Source organism: Bombina bombina, chromosome 4 (genome assembly GCF_027579735.1).
Source record: "Bombina bombina isolate aBomBom1 chromosome 4, aBomBom1.pri, whole genome shotgun sequence".
Taxonomy (NCBI): domain Eukaryota; kingdom Metazoa; phylum Chordata; class Amphibia; order Anura; family Bombinatoridae; genus Bombina; species Bombina bombina.
Window position 1 is genome coordinate 1,090,336,758 of NC_069502.1, and position 22,784 is coordinate 1,090,359,541.

Consider the following 22,784-nt stretch of genomic DNA (forward strand, 5'->3'; position numbering starts at 1 on the left):
CAATAATAGATTCCTTAGAAATGAGGATTTTTCTGACAGAGGTCAGAAAATCAAAACTTCTAAGCTCTTGTCAAGTGCTTCATTCTGTTCCTCGTTCTTCCATAGCGCAGTGCATGGAAGTAGTAGGGTTGATGGTTGCAACAATGGACATAGTTCCTTTTGCACGAATTCATCTAAGACCATTACAACTGTGCATGCTCAAACAGTGGAATGGGGATTATACAGACTTGTCTCCAATGATTCAAGTAGATCAAAAGACCAGAGATTCACTCCGTTGGTGGCTGACCCTGGACCATCTGTCCCAGGGAATGAGCTTCCGCAGACCAGAGTGGGTCATTGTCACGACCGACGCCAGTCTAGTGGGCTGGGGCGCGGTCTGGGAATCCCTGAAAGCTCAGGGTCTATGGTCTCGGGAAGAGTCTCTTCTCCCGATAAACATTCTGGAACTGAGAGCGATATTCAATGCTCTCAGAGCTTGGCCTCAACTAGCAAAGGCCAAATTCATAAGGTTCCAATCAGACAACATGACGACCGTTGCATATATCAATCATCAGGGGGGAACAAGGAGTTCCCTGGCGATGAAAGAAGTGACCAAAATAATTCAATGGGCGGAGGATCACTCCTGCCACCTGTCTGCGATCCACATCCCAGGTGTGGAAAACTGGGAGGCGGATTTTCTGAGTCGTCAGACATTCCATCCGGGGGAGTGGGAATTCCATCCGGAGATCTTTGCCCAAATAACTCAATTATGGGGCATTCCAGACATGGATCTGATGGCGTCTCGTCAGAAATTCAAGGTTCCTTGCTACGGGTCCAGATCCAGGGATCCCAAGGCGACCCTAGTAGATGCACTAGTAGCACCTTGGACCTTCAACCTAGCTTGTGTATTTCCACCGTTTCCTCTCATTCCGAGGCTGGTAGCCAGGATCAATCAGGAGAGGGCCTCGGTGATCTTGATAGCTCCTGCGTGGCCACGCAGGACTTGGTATGCAGACCTGGTGAATATGTCATCGGCTCCACCATGGAAGCTACCTTTTGAGACAGGACCTTCTTGTTCAGGGTCCATTCGAACATCCAAATCTGGTCTCCCTCCAGCTGACGGCTTGGAGATTGAACGCTTGATTCTATCGAAGCGTGGGTTTTCAGATTCTGTGATAGATACTCTGGTTCAGGCCAGAAAACCGGTAACTAGAAAAATTTACCATAAAATATGGAAAAAATATATCTGTTGGTGTGAATCCAAAGGATTCCCATGGAATAAGATAAAAATTCCTAAGATTCTCTCCTTTCTACAAGAAGGTTTGGAGAAAGGATTATCTGCAAGTTCTCTAAAGGGACAGATCTCTGCTTTATCTGTCTTACTACACAAAAGACTGGCAGCTGTGCCAGATGTTCAAGCATTTGTTCAGGCTCTGGTTAGGATCAAGCCTGTTTACAGACCTTTGACTCCTCCCTGGAGTCTAAATCTAGTTCTTTAAGTTCTTCAAGGGGTTCCGTTTGAACCTTTACATTCCATAGATATTAAGTTACTATCTTGGAAAGTTTTTTTTTTGGTTGCAATTTCTTCTGCTAGAAGAGTTTCAGAGTTATCTGCTCTGCAGTGTTCTCCGCCCTATCTGGTGTTCCATGCAGATAAGGTGGTTTTGCGTACTAAGCCTGGTTTTCTTCCTAAGGTTGTTTCTAACAAAAATATTAACCAGGAGATAGTTGTACCTTCTTTGTGTCCGAATCCAGTTTCAAAGAAGGAACGTTTGTTACACAATTTGGACGTAGTCCGTGCTCTAAAATTCTATTTAGAGGCTACAAAAGATTTCAGACAAACATCTTCCTTGTTTGTTGTTTATTCTGGTAAAAGGAGAGGTCAAAAAGCGACTTCTACCTCTCTTTCCTTTTGGCTTAAAAGCATCATCCGATTGGCTTATGAGACTGCCGGACGGCAGCCTCCTGAAAGAATCACAGCTCACTCCACTAGGGCTGTGGCTTCCACATGGGCCTTCAAGAACGAGGCTTCTGTTGACCAGATATGTAAGGCAGCGACTTGGTCTTCACTGCACACTTTTGCCAAATTTTACAAATTTGATACTTTTGCTTCTTCGGAGGCTATTTTTGGGAGAAAGGTTTTGCAAGCTGTGGTGCCTTCCGTTTAGGTAACCTGATTTGCTCCCTCCCTTCATCCGTGTCCTAAAGCTTTGGTATTGGTTCCCACAAGTAAGGATGACGCTGTGGACTGGACACACCAATGTTGGAGAAAACAGAATTTATGCTTACCTGATAAATTACTTTCTCCAACGGTGTGTCCGGTCCACGGCCCGCCCTGGTTTTTTTAATCAGGTCTGATGAATTATTTTCTCTAACTACAGTCACCACGGTACCATATGGTTTCTCCTATATATATTTCCTCCTGTCCGTCGGTCGAATGACTGGGGTGGGCGGAGCCTAGGAGGGACTATATGGCCAGCTTTGCTGGGACTCTTTGCCATTTCCTGTTGGGGAAGAGAATATCCCACAAGTAAGGATGACGCCGTGGACCGGACACACCGTTGGAGAAAGTAATTTATCAGGTAAGCATAAATTCTGTTTTTTTTTATTATGGAACATGAGGCTGTATATTCATGTGTAGCCACCAATCAGCAATTAGCACCTATATGCTGTGCCTACTTAGCTAAGCTTTTTAACAGGATACCTAAATAATGAACCTAATTAGAGAATAGAAGTAAATTGGAAAATTGTTTAAAATTGTATGTTTTATCTGAATCATGACAGAAAAAAATGGGCCGGCTCCGAAGGTTTACATTCCTCCTTTTTAAATAAAGATAGCAAGAGAATGAAGAAAAATTGATAATAGGAGTAAATTAAAAATTGCTTAAAATTGCATGCTCTATCTGAATCATGAAAGAGAAACCGTTTGGGGTTAGTGTCCCTTTAGGGAGTTAAAGGCCAGTATCTAAAAATACTCTTTAAAAACTGGGACACTTTAATTCATTAAACTTTACGAACATGCTTTATAAAAAAATACTTCCCATTTCATTACGGTTAGCAGACAGACAGTATTTTGCAGATCAATGATGAATCCAGCTTCATCCTAGCGTGTCCCCATTGGCGTCCAGCTTGTGGGCCACGCAATGATTAGAGGAAGCCGGATTCATCATCGATATGCAAAATACAGTTGGAGATGCTGGAGGAGGATGACTAAAAATATCCTGACACAAGACACTTCATAAGTATCCTCTTTTATAATGCGGTTTTAGAGACAGGGGTAGGGTTTGAAGCTAAATGGTGGTGCGGGGGGAACAGACCCACACAACCAGTCACTCCTTTTAAAATACAGAAGAAAAAAAACACATATACAAAGATGATGCAGAATCTGATGTCAAGATTTTATATTTCATCCTACAACAATAAGCAGAAGTGGGCAATAATAATCCAAAATGTATCTTTAAAAAAAAGAAGAAAAAAAAGACAACTTTGCTATGCTATTATTGCTTTTTGTAGTATTTTGGGATCCAGCAACAAAAGGAATTAGTTTTTCTTTTTTTTAATTTTATTTAGGTATAAAACAAACCTGCATCATAAGTATAGAGATCTGATAAGTACATACAATTAAATACTTAAGCATATACTCAAGCAGAGAGCACAAATGAACAATGTATTAATAGCAACCATAAAAGAATTGTAATATACAATATAACTTTGCTGGATGTTTCACTAAAAAAAGAAAACGCACATAGCTATAATATTCTACAGAGGTATAAATGGCTCTGAAACCAATTACTCTGATAAAAATAATTTTATGGTTAACAGTAGAATTTTACAACTAAAAAAAAAAAAGATAAATTTATAAAGAAATGAAGGTTGTAAAATAATTGATATCCTCCTATAGATCAAAGGGTCACTCTCTTGGCCCAATATTATGTAAGACTGAAAATAGTGGAAGAATTAAAGTAGGTCTGATAATAAATATTTATATATGCATTCTTCCCCTAAAAGTAAGAAAGTTAAACTGAAAATAATTCCCCCTACTTAAAGGGACACTAAACCCACATTTTTCTTTCATGATTAAGATAGAGAATACAATTTTAAACAACTTTCCAATTTACTTCTATTTTCTTATTTGCTTTATTTGTTAGATATCCTTTGCTGAAGAAAGAGCAATGCACATGGGAGAGCCAATCACATGAGGCATCTATGTGCAGCAACCAATCAGCAGCTACTGAGCATATCTAGATATGCTTTTCAGCAAAGAATATCAAGGGAATAAAACAAATTAGATAATAGAAGTAAATTAGAAAGATGTTTAAAATTGCATTCTCTTTCTAAATCATGAAAGAAAAAATTTGGGTTTAATGTCCCTTTAAGACTAAAGGCACCACATTGTACGCAATCTTTGTATGAAGGGGAACATAAACATAAAGGGCTGCCACTTTTTGACCCAAAATAAGCACTAAAAGGAAGAAAAATTGGAGCCTTATAAAAATCTGCAGCATCAATAGAGATGATATAGTAGTGCACAAGATGATGGAGTCTGAGCATTATCTGCAGATATATCTACTGGGCTAATAATGAGTCCTGCATGGCCAATGTAAGCTGAGATGGATGAATGACCTTCAATTATTTATGGACCCTTTTGGGAACAATCTAACCCATAAAGAGATCAAGGATATAAGCCATTTAGACAAATAATGTACCACACAGCTCATGAATTGAGGGATTTCAACAAATAAGTTAGGCTATTTATGCATCCGCTGACCGGCTGCTGGCAGCACAGTAATAGATCACTTTGTCAAGAGAGGTGGTTAAGAGTAGGGCAATTTTTTATTCAAATGGATCTTGCTCCAACTAAATAGAGCTGTTTCCTATCGCAATCTAGTTACTAGACCTATAGCTTAAAGGGACATAAAACCCAAAATTTTTCTTTCATGATTCCAATAGAACATAGAATTTTAAACTTTTTTTTTTTTTTTAATTTTATTTATATCCATCAATGCATACAATCATACATATTTCACATCTTTACGCCACGCAGGGCGGAGCATTGTATAATGTGCAAAAGGGTGGATAAGACCCAGACAGAGTTGTGCTGATGCAGAGATTTCAAGTTTCAATTACAGATTCAGTGGTTACATTTTGCGGGATAATTGCATACAACGTTGGAATTTTTATTTTAAAACCTACCTAAACTAAAGCAACAACAAACTAAACTAAATTAAAACATAACCCCCACCTTCTCCCACTAAAAACATGGATATATATAGCACCCTGTGAAGCGAGTGAATAGTATATCCTCATATCTAGAGTTTTAGTCAACCTGAAATACACTGTAGCCTGTACAGTTGCAGCCAGGAAAGACATCTAGATGGGCTGATCCCACAATTCTAAAACTGCTTGCATACATAAATATTGTGCAAAGATATTGATTGATAACCAGCTCTTATGGAGTAGGGCCTGAAATCAGGGCTGATAGTAATAAGTACGGTGTAGAGGAAATAAACATGGAGTCAATGTAGGAGTTAAGCAGGTATATGCCTCCAAGTTATAATGCAGTATTGGGGGAGAAGCAGCGAGGACCCTTCCCTGACCAGGAGCTTTGTGCCAGTTCAAAAGGGGATTTTGTTAGGATTAGAAACCGTACTATATAGATACTGTATGGGCACTGTATAGGTAAAGTCTTTTAGGAGACTTAAATATATGGATATGCTCAAAGTGGGGTGATGACGGTTTAACTTGTCCTTGTTATTGAAAGTAGCAAAATGGCTGCTGCAGAGATTAGGTATATAGAAATAAGATAAATAGATAAGCGCCACAGGTGGTTACCCTTATGCTTTATACGTGAGGCTTCCTTGCTGGCCTCAAATGGACTGTCAAATAGTGAAGACTAAGTATAAAGCGCCTAAATGGCTGGGTAATAGCTGGCCCAACGTACTGTCCAGACTTCAATATAGTTTAAAAGCCCTTATTACATTATAATGACATAAAAAAAAAACATAATAGGGGGTTAAATGTTAAAATCTTTATTTATTACAGAGAATAATACCATAAAAACAAACACATATAAAACCAAATAAAATACAGTGATAATAAGATCCGGATCTAGTAAGTCTCCTAAATGTTCAGTGAATGTCCAAGAAGCTGTCCTATATGTAAAATCCTGAAAATACTTGAAAAGTCACACAGTCACAAAGGGTTTGTCCTCCAAATGTTGAGAATGGCAAAACTGAAGTGATGCAAACAATGAAAAAATTCAAAAAACTGAAGTGATGAGAAAATCAATGTAAACGGTATGTGAAAAATGTAAAAAATTGGTGAAGAGATAGAGATATATATATATATATATATATATATATATATATATATATATATATATATATATAGATATAGATATATATATATATATATATATATATATATATATATAGATATATATATATATATAGATATATATATATAGATATATATAGATATATATATATATAGATATATATATATATATATAGATATATATATATAGATATATATAGATATATAAAAATACAAAACAAATGATAAAAATATTAGTGTAAAAATGATGAAAAAATGTGGTGAAAAATATAAGTCAAAAAATGTGTTAGCCAAAAATTGTGAGAAAAAGAAACCAAAAAACAATCCTCCAGAGATAATCCTGATAGTAGTTGTGTCTGTAAATCCTATTTGGTGTAGTGTCCCAGTGTCAATCCTATATGATGTAGTGTCCTATAAACAATAAAATAACATAGTGTATTCCGTATAAATAAAATAACAATGATTAGAATTTTGCTTACCCAGTATCGACGCGTTTCGGCCCCAATGAGGCCTTTTTCAAGACATACAATTGTGTGACACAATTGGCCTTATATAGGGTAAGCAATCAAACAAACAAAGTAAATTTTGGCGCCAAAACCGTTACTTTTTGGGCCACTCACTTCCTGTTTGTGCTGTATTATGGGTAAAGGGCTCTAATCTCAAGAATAACTATCTAAAAGTGTCCTGTTTTAGAGTTAAGGCTGTGTAGACTACTTCACTGTTTTGTACAATTATAATCGGTATCCTTAAAATGTTCTGAAATTGTGAATTGTATTAAAAATTACGAATGGTGTGCAATGACATCACTTCCGGTTTCGTCAAAACCGGAAGTATGTCATGGAGATTTGTTATACATTTCTGAGATGAATAATATCACCTACAACTAAACGTAGCCTATCACCACGTCCCTGCTAGCTTCAACATAGTGTGGAATTCATATAAAAACATATAAAAACGTATATCCCCACATCACGCCAAACCGGTTTGGTGTGATGTGGGGATATACGTTTTTATATGAATTCCACACTATGTTGAAGCTAGCAGGGACGTGGTGATAGGCTACGTTTAGTTATAGGTGATATTATTCATCTCAGAAATGTATAACAAATCTCCATGACATACTTCCGGTTTTGACGAAACCGGAAGTGATGTCATTGCACACCATTCGTAATTTTTAATACATTTTTTAATACAATTCACAATTTCAGAACATTTTAAGGATACTGATTATAATTGTACAAAACAGTGAAGTAGTCTACACAGCCTTATCTCTAAAACAGGACTCTTTTAGATAGTTATTCTTGAGATTAGAGCCCTTTACCCATAATACAGCACAAACAGGAAGTGGGTGGCCCAAAAAGTAACGGTTTTGGCGCCAAAATTTACTTTGTTTGTTTGATTGCTTACCCTATATAAGGCCAATTGTGTCACACAATTGTATGTCTTGAAAAAGGCCTCATAGGGGCCGAAACACGTCGATACTGGGTAAGCAAAATTCTAATCATTGTTATTTTATTTATACGGAATACACTGTTATTTTATTGTTTATAGGACACTACATCATATAGGATTGACACTGGGACACTACACCAAATAGGATTTACAGACACAACTACTATCAGGATCATCTCTGGAGGACTGTTTTTTGGTTTCTTTTTCTCACAATTTTTGGCTAACACATTTTTTGACTTATATTTTTCACCATATTTTTCACCACATTTTTTCATCATTTTTACACTAATATTTTTATAATTTGTTTTGTATTTATATATATATATATATATATATATATATATATATATATATATATATATATATATATATATATCTCTTCACCAATTTTTTACATTTTTCACATACCGTTTACATTGATTTTATCATCACTTCAGTTTTTTGAATTTTTTCATTGTTTGCATCACTTCAGTTTTGCCATTCTCAACATTTGGAGGACAAACCCTTTGTGACTGTGTGACTTTTCAAGTATTTTCAGGATTTTACATATAGGACAGCTTCTTGGACATTCATTGAACATTTAGGAGACTTACTAGATCCGGATCTTATTATCACTGCATTTTATTTGGTTTTATATGTGTTTGTTTTTATGGTATTATTCTCTGTAATCAAGATTTTAACATTTAACCCCCTATTATGTTTTTTTTTATGTCATTATAATGTAATAAGGGCTTTTAAACTATATTGAAGTCTGGTCAGTACGTTGGGCCAGCTATTACCCAGCGATTTAGGTGCTTTATACTTATTCTTCACTAGAGATTAGGTATATGACATGTAAACAATTACATAAAAATAGTTCAAAATTGTACAGGGTCTAAATTTACAACAAATATTGCAATAAAAGCATGTGGTACATAACAAATGAGAATAAAAGACATGGATTTCACAAATATGAGCAGTACTGAGTAGTTTTCATAATTATATTACCAAGGAGTTTTCACCATTTGCCCCCTAAACTCTCTAATTTTAAACTTAATTAAACTAAACCTAAATCAAACTAACAAAAAGTAACAAAACATAAAACAAACATACAAACAGAACATAAGTACCAAGATCCCCTCTGAGTGTAGCAGTAATTTTACATAGAGAGATGGGACACCTTCAATTTTAAGAGATATAGATATATATATATATATATATATATATATATATATATATATATATATATATATATATATATATATATATATATATATATTTTGATGGGCAATTCTGTTAGCTACTCCTGAATACTGTTGGCATGATTAGTGAGGTAGTCAGTGTGAGAAAGCAGGTGTTCAAGCATTTCCAATACTGTGTATCAGTTAGTGTATTCCTTGCAGGGATTTATAAGTTAGCTTTTGATAGAAAATCATTAGTTCTATCATTAATAAAATAAAGATTATATGGCTGTAGCAAGTGTTTAGCACATAGAGGCAGTTATAGGGCATCAACATCACATGCATTGTTTTGATATGTTGTGCATTACCGTTGACAAAGCTTTTTTTAAATTTGATTAGCTAAAATTTATGTAAGATACAATTCAAGTTACACAGAGGTGGTGGCAGCAATTCTCCCCTGTATCAGTGTGACCCACTAAACAAAGGGAGCCATACCATGATGATGTGTGAGTTAGTCTGGGGGGGAGATATCAGCCAATGCCTCTTGCTCTGCGGGTGAATCCGGGTACTCCCGAGGAACAACAGTCAGGCAGCCAGCTTGCTCGATATACAGAACAACATAGGAGAGGTAATCCACCTGACAACTGCAAGCGCTGGGGGGAAAACATAGCCGCGCCTCTTGTAAATGCATGGAGCCCAAGTGATGTTTCTGTAAGGGGCTGCCGCGGGCCAAGACTTGAGGGTTGCGGGGCATCCGAAGGACCGTCATCAATTCCGGGGGCAAAGTTCCCAACATGTGCAACGGATAAGTCCTGCAGCGGCTCAGGTATAGGTAATGATTCCATGCCCTGCCTCTCAGTGCCCAAAGTTAGGTCCTCCACTGGGGTGTCTAATCTACAGGCTCCACGGAATCTCTCCGGTTTCGTAGTAGCCATAGCGAGTGAGTGCAGAGCCTGTTCCTTACGGCAAGACAGAGATCCCTCTGCCAAGTCTGAGAAAAGGATTGCTGGGTCGTCAGATGCAGCGTACCCTTGTAGATTTGTAGCGGGTGCGTGTTGCGGGTCTCGTACTGAGAAGCAAATTTGCTCATTCACAGAGTCAAGTTCCTTAGGGTAGGCCCCTCCAGTTAATTGAATCGCTTTGTGCAAAGTTTTAAAGCTGAAGGATAAGCGATCAAATGTAGGCAGGAAAGTTTCGAGTAACTGTGCGGTAACATAGTTTTCTGCCTCCATCGGGAAGGAAACAAGCACATAGGATTCTGTGAGGATTACTATGTACAGTGTGGCGCTTAAGGACACGCCAGTATGCCAAACGGCTTTTTACTTTTAATATGACTTCCGTGGGAGAGAAGATGATAGTTTCTCTATCCGCCTTGATTCTCGGATACGTAGCAATGGGTTCGGGCTGCTTAAGGGTTTTCTTTCTCCAGGGTTCTCTGAGCTTCAGAGGAATGAAGCTATCTTGGAACGCCACCCACCGGAAGTCCTTAAACAACTCTTTTAATTTACCTCTGTTATCAAATTTTCTTAATTTTCTTGATACCATTTGTTGAAAAGCACAAAAAAAGGTCAGGAGAGTGCACGTGTCTGCAGCACTATATGGCAGCAGTTTTGCAACAGTGTTATACATTAGGAAGAGCACTAGAGGGCAGCACTATTTACTGTCATGTAGTGCTCCAGACGTGCGCACTACCTATCTAGACATCTCTTCATAATAAAAGTAAATTGGAAACTTTTTTTAAAGTTGTATTCTTATCTTAATCATTTAAGAAATGTTTGGGTTTCATGTCCCTTTAGTACTATAGGACATCATAAGGAAGTTTAGAGGAGCTGAGCAAGCTTATAAACCTATATGGATCATGCAATATCTAGTGAACTTAATCTGAAAACAAACATGTAAAATAGGGAAATGACAATTCTTCCATAAAATAAACTGCAAAGCATCCGTTAGCTCCGCCTGAGGATCCCTGTACCTCGACCCATATCTGTCTAGCTTGGTATTGAGACTTCATAAGATCCTCCTCCTTGCAAATCTCTTCAAACACCCGGGATGGAGAGACCATTCCCCCGGATGAAAGAATTATCTGCTGAGGAAAACCGCTTCCCAGTTGTCCACACCCGGAATGTGTGGACCTTATTGTCTCCATCTTGAACGAGGGGACATATAAAAACTTGTTTAAGCACTTTAGGTCCAGAATCAGACGGAAAGTTCCCTCCTCCTTTTTAGACCACGAAAACGTTTGAATAGTACCCCAAACCTCTCTCTGCAATAGGCACCGGGACAATAACTCCTAAGAGGACAGTTCCCGTACGCACCCCAGAAAGACTTCCCTCTTTTCTGGTCAGGAAGACAGGTTTGAGAGGAGGAATCTGCCCCTGGGTGGCTGAGACTTAAAACCTATCTTGTAACCCTGAGCTATGACCTCCAGAACCCATGGATCCTGCACGTCCCTGAACCAAGCGACTGAAAAGAGCAACAGTTTGCCCCCCCTACATGATCCAGAAGAGGACCGGGGACCGCCCATTCATGCTGACTTAGCCTCAGCGGGCTTCTTGCTCTGCTTGGATTTAAGACTAGACTTAGAAGTCGTATCCGCAGATCATGACTTCAGCCAGAGCCCGATGGGCCTGAACAGAAAAAGCTGAAACTGTAGTATTTAGACAAATAATCTGCATATTAGCATTACAGATAAAATAATTAGCAACCTCAAGGCCTTAATTCTTTCCTGAAGAACGTCAAGGGGACCCTCCTTTATAGGCATTTGCACAGCATTTACAGGTGAAGTTTCAGTGCTAGCTGCATGGTCTGTTCCCAAAAGCAAAATAAAGCTCTGAAGTTTGTCAGAAAAGCCGTTCTGGGAAAAATATCCCGATTGCAAGGGATACCCTAATAGCTTGACAGCGCTCCTCTCAGGGCCAAAACAGTTTCTGCAATGGGATGACTGTCTGGGGTCTCGCCGCCCGTCACACTATAGATATTCACCTCCGGCAGCTTCCCGGTGTCTCCCGCTTCTTAGTCACGATCAGCTTAGGCAGAGATCTATCCCCGGATCTCACGACTCCAGCGGGTGACTGCGGCGACTCCTCGCGGCACATGCTCCTCCTCGCTCAGCCATTCCGCAGCAGAAACACCATCTAACAATGGTAAGATATATGGCTGCAGTTCCTGCTGGCTCTGTGTCTCACGTACTTCAGTACTATAAGCGGGTTCCTTCTCCAGCTTCATCGGTTGCCCTTTAGCGGGGTATGGGAGATAGGTTCGTCTAATAAGAATCTGGAAAAGCTCTCTCTTCATATCCTTGAACACTGTATCCACAGTATTACAGAGTTCTTCCATGGCTATGTAATCCAGTTGCTTCCCAAGAGTTCTTATAGGCAATATGTGGAGGAGCCTGAGTTATCTGGGTTGTAGAATGCCATGAGGGCAAAAAAATGGCTGCTTCCCAATGGCGTCTACACCTGATGGTCCACTAACCAGATATACAGCTCGGCTGTCTCGTCTACTTAAGATGTAGGTTGCATCCTTTGGTCTTATCTTGCCAGACTTCTGTCTCACTTTTAAAGTATTAGTTGGTCAACTGAGTGGTCATTTGCTAACATAAGAATAGGTATTATGGAGCTCAAGTGATGTGCGACCATTCCATTGTTGACCTAGCTTCGTCCCATTCATTCTTAATAATGTTCGCCATCTAAAAGGAGCAGGGAAGGATAAGGTACCACCCTAACCTCAAACTCTATCCAATTTAGGAATCAAAGGTTCATCAGGCAATTTGGCTTCTGGAACCTCTGAATTCGCAAAAAACCTCCTTTAGAAGAAAGCGCAAATTCCTAAAACTAAAGTCTGGTTCCTCCGCAACTGGAGGTTTAGAGGCAGCACAATTCAAAATGTAACCTTTCACTTGCGCTTGGAAGGGAGAGGTAAAGCATTAAAGGCCACAGACACCGCCATCTGAACTGTGCAGTTATGTCTGGTGGAAAAAAAGACCCCCTCCAGTTGGAGGATCAGCAATGCTATGGGAAACTGCACGTGTAGAGAGAGCAGAATGTAGGGTATGCACCTCACTGGATGACAACTCCTCAGAGGTGGATGGCTCCGTGGTATCAAACATGTTTGCTATTATTACATTATGAAGGCATATGGAAAATAATTGAGAGGGCGGATCTAAGGCCTCCTCACAATATAAACAGGAATAACTCTTTGGGAATAGAGGGCATACCCTCTAAAGTAACAGAATCCTCAGTTGCTAGTGCAATAAGCGGAGAACTATAGAAAATAAAACCATCTTATTTTATTCACAAAAACTGCACCTTTATACCCCAATGGCTGGGGCATTCCCCACATCCTATGACCCAGACAGTACAGAGATTTATGACTCCTCTCTGATAAACACCCGGTCAGGAAAGAGGGAATGAAAACTGCGCAATGCAGGACTGTCTCTGCTATATGAAAAAAGGTGCCAAACTTGTAAGCTACACAGCTCTCAAAAGAAAGTGAAACCTGTATCTTCCATAACAGCCTATGAGCCTATAACATCTCACACATAAAAGCAGCATAAAATCAAATAAACATATAAGATTATTCCCCACTGTTCAATAATCCCCCTCAGGAGATATTAATCCTTGATTATATACAGATAAAAGGAGTCACACTGTGAGCCTGTCTTCTTGCGTTATCATACATGTATAAAAATTAAACGATCTTACCAGAATCTATGCCGTGGAACAGTAACACGGCCCTTCAAGTGCGACGGATAGTAGTGTCGCTTCTGACATGGACTTGAGAGAATAAAGCAGGCAGTGAAAGTCGTCAACGCTGATTGCTTATGGAGCTGTTAATGAGTTGGGAGATGTTCGCGGAAAGACTCTCCCTGCATCTCCAGACTCTAACTTTCATTCTCTCACGGAAAGGCTGACAGGACTACTTAAAACTCTTGTCCCATCTTGAAGAGTACTACCCTCCATAAAAGACTACTCCGAAATCTTCTGACACTTCTCTGCCAACCTCCTGTGAGGTATTTAAACCTTTGACTGGGGTGTCTTTACCGCCTCCTGGTGGCCAGGTTCAGTATTTTCCACAAGTAAGGAATGCAGCTGTGGACTCTTTCCATATTAAGAAGGAAATGTATAGTGAAGAATATGCAGTATGTTTCAAATATAGCTAGTGGGAGGCAGGATGGACATCCATTTTTTATTTTATTTTTTGGTTTGTATGTGGGATGAGATCCATGCTGTTAACTTATTTTGGGGTATATATACAACTATAAAAGAAAACTAATCACTTTAAGCATTTATTTGAAGAAAAATTAATCAAACCACAGGTAACTGAAGTATATTTACAAAACATTTCTGAAATCTAAAATTAGTTTTTCAAACTATTGAGTCTTATAACCTCTATTTCCTTTATGTGATTTATAATAATAATATATATAATAATGTTCGCCATGTGTGTGTATATATATATATATATATATATATATATATATATATATATATATGTATATATATATATGTATATATGTATGTATATATATGTATGTGTATGTATATATATGTATATGTATACATACATACATACATACATACATACATACATACACACATATATATATATATATATATATACATACATACATACATACATACACATATATATATATATATATATATATACACATACATATATATACATACATATATATACATACACATATATACATACACACATATATATATATATATATATATATATATTATTATAAATCACATAAAGGAAATAGAGGTTATAAGACTCATATATATGTGTATGTATGTGTGTATATATATATATATATATATATATATATATATGTGTGTATATATATATATATATATATTCAATGATTTATTTAAAATGATGTATTACCTCTAAAAAGCAGTAATGAACACCATTTTGGTTATGAATTGCACAGCACAATAATGCAGACAATTTCTGCATTACACCTTCTTTTTTTTTTTTTTTTTTTTTTTGTACAAATGTAGCTATGCATTTGCCTGAAAGCTTTCACTTTGTTCTGTGTTGTGCTAGTGCCGAATTCAGTAATATTTATTTAAATATCCTTGTAGAATGGGTTGTACAATCCTTTTAAGCAATTTAGAATAAAGGCTGAGGTCACTATTGGGCATATTTGAAATGTTGCCTTTTTTTTTCTTTTTTTTTTTGATAGCTCCATTGTTCCTTGATTGCACTGTGCCTCCATGTTTGTCCTATAAGTCTATGAAGAAAAAAGATTGTAGAAGCATCAGTTCTCCCCCCTCTTTTTCTTTTTGCTCAGAGGTATCTTCCTTGGAGAAACATTTCCTGTGTTTTTGCTAGTGTTACTTTTGGTACCCTCTTCCGTTTTGTTTGTAATGTTAAGTATAATATTAGTATGCCTCCATTATAATGTACTCATGATGAACATGGTCGCACTGTAAAAATAAAATAAGCTATTAAATGCTTTGTGTTGTTGGCCCTGAAACTCAATGTTGCTAGTTTAAAGGGATATGAAACCCAATTTCTTTTCTTTCATGATTCAGATAGAGCATGCAATTTTAAGCAACTTTCTAATTTACTCCTATTATCAATTTTACATTCCTGCTTTTTCAAATAAAGATACCAAGAGAACAAAGAAAAATTTGATAATAGTAGTAAATTAGGGCATGCAATTTTAAGCAACTTTCTATCTGAATCATGAAGAAAAAAATTGGGTTCCATATCCCTTTAACTGTATTGTTCTTAAACGGGAGCTGGAAGTAAAAATTAATATTTCTCTTGTTAAGTGTGTTCAGTCCACGGGTCATCCATTACTTATGGGATATATTCTCCTTCCCAACAGGAAGTTGCAAGAGGATCACCCAAGCAGAGCTGCTATATAGCTCCTCCCCTCACATGTCATATCTAGTCATTCTCTTGCAACTCTCAACAAAGAAGGAGGTCGTGAGAGGAGTTGGAGTTTTTTACTTAATTATTCTTCAATCAAAAGTTTATTTTAAATGGCACCGGAGTGTACTGTTTTTTTCTCTCAGGCAGTATTTAGAAGAAGAATCTGCCTGCGTTTTCTATGATCTTAGCAGACGTAACTAAGATCCACTGGCTGTTCTCGTACATTCTGAGGAGTGGGGTAACTTCAGAAAAGGGAATAGCATGCGGGGTCCCCTGCAAATGAGGTATGTGCAGTAAAATATTTTCTAGGAATGGAAATGACTAAGAAAACACTGCCGATACCCATATGATGTAAGTACAGCCTAAAATGCAGTAGTAGCGACTGGTATCAGGCTGGTAAATGTATGCACAGTAGAGTTATTTTCTAGGGAATAGAATTTGACTGAAAAAATACTGTTAATACTGAAATAATGTATGAGCCTTAACTGCAGTAGAAGCGACTGGTAGCAGGCTTAGTGATAACTTTACACAACATCTGAAATGTTGTTTTTTAAAACGTTTACTGGCATGTTAATCGTTTTGTGAGGTACTTTGGTGATAAATCTCTTGGGGCATGATTTTTTCCACATGGCTAACGTATATTTCTGCATAGAAACCGTTATAGCTGGTCTCCCACTGTTGTAATATGAGTGGGAGGGGCTTTTGTTAGCGCCTTGTTGCGCAGTTAAAATTCAATCATAGTCTTCCTGTTTCTTCCTCCTTGATCCAGGACGTCTCCAGAGAGCTCAGGGGTCTTCAAAATTTATATTTGAGGGAGGTAATCAGTCACAGCAGACCTGTGACAGTGTGTTTGACTGTGATAAAAACGTTAACTGTTAAATTGATTATCCGTTTTTGGGTATTAAGGGGTTAATCATCCTTTTGCTAGTGGGTGCAATCCTCTGCTAATTTCATACATTTAATGTAAAGATTTGGTTGCTATAACTGAATTAGTTCATTGTTATTTCAACTCTAATTGTCTTTTTGTGTTTTTAAAAGCGCAGCAGCGTTTTTACATTGCTTGAAAATTTTCTGAAAATTTCCAAGCTTGCTAGCCTCATTGCTAGTCTGTTTAAACATGTTTGATACAGATGAATCTGCTTGTTCATTATGTTTAAAAGCCAATGTGGAGCCCAATAGAAATATGTGTACCAATTGTATTGATATTACTTTAAATAAAGGTCAGTCTTTACCGGTAAAGAAATTATCACCAGACATCGAGGGGGAAGTTATGCCGCCTAACTCTCCTCACGTGTCAGTACCTGCGCCTCCCGCTCAGGAGGTGCGTGATGTTGTGGCGCCAAGTACATCAAGGCCCTTACAAATCACTTTGCAAGATATGGCTAATGTTATGAAAGAAGTATTATCTAATTTGCCTGAGTTAAGAGGCAAGCGCGATAGCTCTGGGTTAAGGACAGAGCGCGCTGATGACACGAGAGCCATGTCCGATACTGCGTCACAATTTGCAGAACATGAGGACGGAGAGCTTCATTCGGTGGGTGACGGATCTGATCCAGGGAGACCGGATTCAGAAATGTCAAATTTTAAATTTAAGCTTGAGAACCTCCGTGTATTGCTAGGGGAGGTGTTAGCGGCTCTGAATGATTGTGACACGGTTGCAATCCCAGAGAAGTTATGTAGGCTGGATAAATACTATGCGGTGCCGGTGTGTACTGACGTTTTTCCTATACCTAAAAGGCTTACAGAGATTATTAGCAAGGAGTGGGATAGACCCGGTGTGCCCTTTTCCCCTCCTCCGATATTTAGAAAAATGTTCCCAATAGACGCTACCACACGAGACTTATGGCAGACGGTCCCTATGGTGGAGGGAGCAGTTTCTACTTTAGCTAAGCGCACCACTATCCCGGTGGAGGATAGTTGTGCTTTCTCAGATCCAATGGATAAAAAATTAGGTTACCTTAAGAAAATGTTTGTTCAACAAGGTTTTATATTACAGCCCCTTGCATGCATTGCGCCCGTCACTCCTGCGGCGGCTTTCTGGTTTGAGTCTCTAGAAGAGGCTATTCGCACAGCACCATTGGATGAGATCATGAACAAGCTTAAAGCACTTAAGCTAGCTAATGCATTTGTTTCGGACGCCGTTGTGCACTTAACCAAACTAACGGCTAAGAACTCCGGATTTGCCATCCAGGCGCGTAGAGCGCTATGGCTTAAATCCTGGTCAGCAGATGTGACTTCTAAATCTAAATTGCTTAATATTCCTTTCAAAGGGCAAACCTTATTCGGGCCCGGCTTGAAAGAAATTATTGCTGACATTACTGGAGGTAAGGGTCACTCCCTTCCTCAGGATAGGGCCAAATCAAAGGCCAAACAGTCTAATTTTCGTGCCTTTCGTAATTTCAAGGCAGGAGCAGCATCAACTTCCTCCGCTCCAAAACAGGAAGGAACTGCTGCTTGTTACAGACAGGGTTGGAAAAGCAACCAGTCCTGGAACAAGGGCAAGCAGGCCAGAAAGCCTACTTCTGCCCCTAAGACAGCATGAAGGAAGGGCCCCCTATCCGGAAAAGGATCTAGTGGGGGGCAGACTCTCTCTCTTCGCCCAGGCTTGGGCAAGAGATGTCCAGGATCCCTGGACGTTGGAGATCATATCTCAGGGATACCTTCTGGACTTCAAAGCTTCTCCTCCACAAGGGAGATTTCATCTGTCAAGGTTATCAACAAACCTAATAAAGAAAGAGGCATTTCTACAATGTGTACAAGACCTCTTAGTAATGGGAGTGATCCACCCAGTTCCGCGAACGGAACAAGGGCAAGGGTTTTACTCAAATCTGTTTGTGGTTCCCAAAAAAGAGGGAACCTTCAGACCAATCTTGGACCTAAAGATCTTAAACAAGTTCCTAAGGGTTCCATCGTTCAAAATGGAAACTATTCAAACCATCCTACCCATGATCCAAGAGGGTCAGTATATGACCACAGTGGACTTAAAGGATGCCTACCTTCACATACCGATTCACAAAGATCATTATCGGTACCTAAGGTTCGCCTTTCTAGACAGGCATTACCATTTGTAGCTCTTCCCTTTGGGTTAGCTACGGCCCGAGAATTTTTACAAAGGTTCTGGGCTCACTTCTGGCGGTACTAAGACCTCTCTTTTGCGCTCTCTTCCCCTCTCTTTTGCGCTCTCTTCCCCTCTCTTTTGCGCTCTCTTCCCCTCTCTTTTGCGCTCTCTTCCCCTCTCTTTTGCGCTCTCTTCCCCTCTCTTTTGCGCTCTCTTCCCCTCTCTTTTGCGCTCTCTTCCCCTCTCTTTTGCGCTCTCTTCCCCTCTCTTTTGCGCTCTCTTCCCCTCTCTTTTGCGCTCTCTTCCCCTCTCTTTTGCGCTCTCTTCCCCTCTCTTTTGCGCTCTCTTCCCCTCTCTTTTGCGCTCTCTTCCCCTCTCTTTTGCGCTCTCTTCCCCTCTCTTTTGCGCTCTCTTCCCCTCTCTTTTGCGCTCTCTTCCCCTCTTTTGCGCTCTCTTCCCCTCTTTTGCGCTCTCTTCCCCCCTCTTTTGCGCTCTCTCCCCCCTCTTTTGCGCTCTCTCCCCCCTCTTTTGCGCTCTCTCCCCCTCTTTTGCGCTCGCCCCCCCCCTTTTGCTCTTTCGCTCCCCCCCTCTCTTTTGCTCTTTCGCTCCCCCCCCTCTCTTTTGCTCTTTCGCTCCCCCCCCTCTCTTTTGCTCTTTCGCTCCCCCCCCTCTCTTTTGCTCTTTCTTTCTTTCCCCTCTCTCGCTCGCCACACCCCGGCAACGCCCACTTTCGCAGCAACAGCATGTCAGGTAAGGCCAGGTGTGTTTGTCCTCGTGCTATCTCTACTGCGCATGACCGCTTCGGGCATACTCACTTGGCCTTTTATATTATAGGATAAGTCTATAACAATATGATATAGTGCAAAATAAAGCAATAGCGACAAATTTATATAAAAAAAATATTTGACTAATATAAACAGGTATCCTCCTAACACACTAATCCACTCGGACGTCTCCCATAAAAAAACACTTAGGTTAAAAATAATTGGGTTAAAAATGAATGCGCATGTAAAACATAAAGGAAACAATGTCCAAGTTCCAGGCAGATTAGTTACAAGTAAGTATATGTATCAAAGTGCACAAGACGTGTGGCTGGTATATTAATAAAGAGTGGTAGTTTACCTTAGTTCTCCGATATAGCCGAAGTTTCTTAAGCCCTTCGGCTGGTTGTACTGCGTCTTAGGGGTAGGTCTCACTTGCTTCTTAGTACCCGATTCCTCCCAGACAGCTCTCTTCTCTCCTCCCCACCACTGGTCACCACCATCTTAGGTACTGGCAGATAGTCTGCCAGTATGCAATTTAGGTGGTTTTTTTTTTTTAAATATGTATTTTTGTAGTGTAGGGTTAGGTTAACTTCGTTTTGGTATTCTAAAGCTAACAGGAAGTGCATGTATGCAACTAACTGATTGGTCATTGGTTAGTGATTGCATGGTAGCTGAAAAGTGGTACACAACAATATATATAATCTTTTCTCAGTACAATTTAAAATGCTGTCTCTCTTAGATGCAACCAAAAAAATAATTACATCTGTGTCCCTTTTGGAAAGCCTGAGCCCATTATATGCTATACAACTAAATGCTTTAGTCCCCCCCCAAGACTGATTTACTTCAGATTCCCATGTGTACACATTTAAAGAGTATAAGATAAACCTACTCATGGCTTTTCAAAAGATGTCAGGAATGTGGCTGTTTTGCAAAACCCTTCAAAATGCAGTGTTTAGTTGCTGATATATACTGTGTTTATTAAAATAAAGGCTTAAATGTCCTGAACAAACTCTTCCTTGTCAAGCAACTTGTTAAATATGGTCTCTGTGTTTCATGATGTATAAAATAAATCTTTCTCTTTTAGGTTACCCTAGCAATAATCAGGCCTTGCTATTGCTGCGCAGCTGCGGCTCTTTGCTGCCAGAACTGCAACCTTCAGAAAGGACGGATATTGGGCACAGAATCTGGGACAAACTGCAAGAGCTTGGTATGTCTTTACACTATGCAATGCAGCATCAGTGTCATTTCACCAGTTAAAAAAGTTTATTTTGTTTCTATTAGCGGGAATTTACACATACATTTTTATTCCTGGTGCTAGTCTGTCAGCCGTCACCCTGTTCTGTTTGTTCTATATTCAAAAGTTGATTAAAATGATTTGTCTGGATATGTCTGGACACTAGATTGTTACTAAGAAAATGTGAAACCTCCAAAATGATTTCACTTAAAGTGAAAGTCAATCTTAGCGTTGTACAAACGCTAGGATTGACTATAGAAACAAATAAAGGGGACTTTCTTTCATGAAGTATAAGATACTTCATGTAGGGGGCGTTTCCGGACGGCGGCCATACCAGACTACAGTCTCTGAAGATAAGATAGATTTGCAGCACCTGTGATCACAACACAAAATCGTCCTTTATTAAGGTGATAAAACAGGAGACACTTCGGAAAAAGCCTTAAACCTCTGGGGCAATGATGGAATGGAGGTGCCCCACGTACCCTGGTGCTGACATGTTTCGGCAAATGCCGTAATCGTAGCTAAAGGGTGTAAGCTTGTTTGCTTATTTAAATACACAAATCACATGTGATAGGTTAAAAACTAATGTGCTACGTAGGTAACACCCACCTCCACCTGAAGTCAATATATATGCCCTAATCTAGGATGCAATACCATACTATCCACTTTATGCACAATTTTATCTGTCATAAATATAAACCAGATTAATATGATATAAGTAATATCATTCACAAAACATTCCTTATCATGTTTATATGTATGAGATAATACACAGATTGAAAAAACATTGGTAAATAATAAAAAATATACAAATGAAATACAAATGTGACTAAATAAATAAATAAAGATAAGGATTTGTAAATAGATACAATACTGGAGGTACCAGAGAGTTATCCTTGGCAACTTACACAAGTGGGCATTTTTGCATATAACTTTATTTCAATCTAGTTTGCATATGCTAGGATATATTTAATTATTTTATTATTTTATTAGCCATGTGTGTGGTTGCCTAAGGGGAAATTTATCCAAGAGATATGTATATACATGAACTTATAAGCATATATCAGCATTTTAATGCTATGTCTCGAATACACAGGTTAACACCAGAAATTAATTAAATCATATTCAGAATTAAGCCCATTCGGCACCCTGGTGTGCAACCTGTGTATCCAAAACACCTCCCTTTTGAGGAGCAAATTCTCCCTATCACCTCCCCTATTGTGTGTATTTACCACTTCAATAATTGTCCATGACAATGTCCCTGGATCCTTATTATGTTTTGTCTTGAAATGGTTCACAAGGGGGGTAGTGAGTTTGCCTTGCTTAATGTCATTTATATGTTCCCTTATCCTGGTTCTGACTTCTCGAGACGTTTGACCTGTGTACTGAATGTCACATGTGTCGCAGCTGAGAAGATAGACTGCATATGTGGACCTACAATTGAAGAGCGCCCTGTGTGCAAATGTTTCTCCTGAGTAGGCACTCCTGAATATATTTCCTAGTTTTACATGTCCACATGCTATACAGCTGCTGAAATTACATTTGTAAACCCCTTTATACCTTAACCATGAGGATGTATTTATTTCCTCTTGTTTTAATTGCGTGGGGGCTACATAATTGCCTACGGTTTTGCCTCTTCTAAAGGCAAACCTCACCCTTTGTGTGGCAATGTGTGCAAGTTCGTCATCAGCCTTCAGCACTGTCATATGCTTGCGTATAATATTGCACACCTGATAATATTGCCTGCTGAACTGAGTAACAAAGGTTAACTGTTCAGATTTAGTGTCACATACAGATTGTTTCTCACTAAGTAGGGTGGTCCTTTTTATGGCCCTTACTTCCTCACGTGCCCTATATATATCCTGCTTGGGGTACCCTCTCTCTTGAAACTTGGTAACTAG

At 39.0% G+C, this 22,784-nt stretch overlaps 1 protein-coding gene across 1 annotated transcript in view; it reads left to right on the forward strand.

Annotated features, from left to right (window-relative positions):
• The window catches only part of LRPPRC (leucine rich pentatricopeptide repeat containing), a gene marked incomplete in the record, with an annotated part of 877,407 nt that overhangs the window by 59,914 nt on the left and 794,709 nt on the right, over nt 1-22,784 (forward strand). Inside the window, 1 exon segment of the mRNA XM_053712282.1 lies at nt 20,734-20,856. Coding sequence (XP_053568257.1) covers nt 20,734-20,856 — 123 coding nt within the window.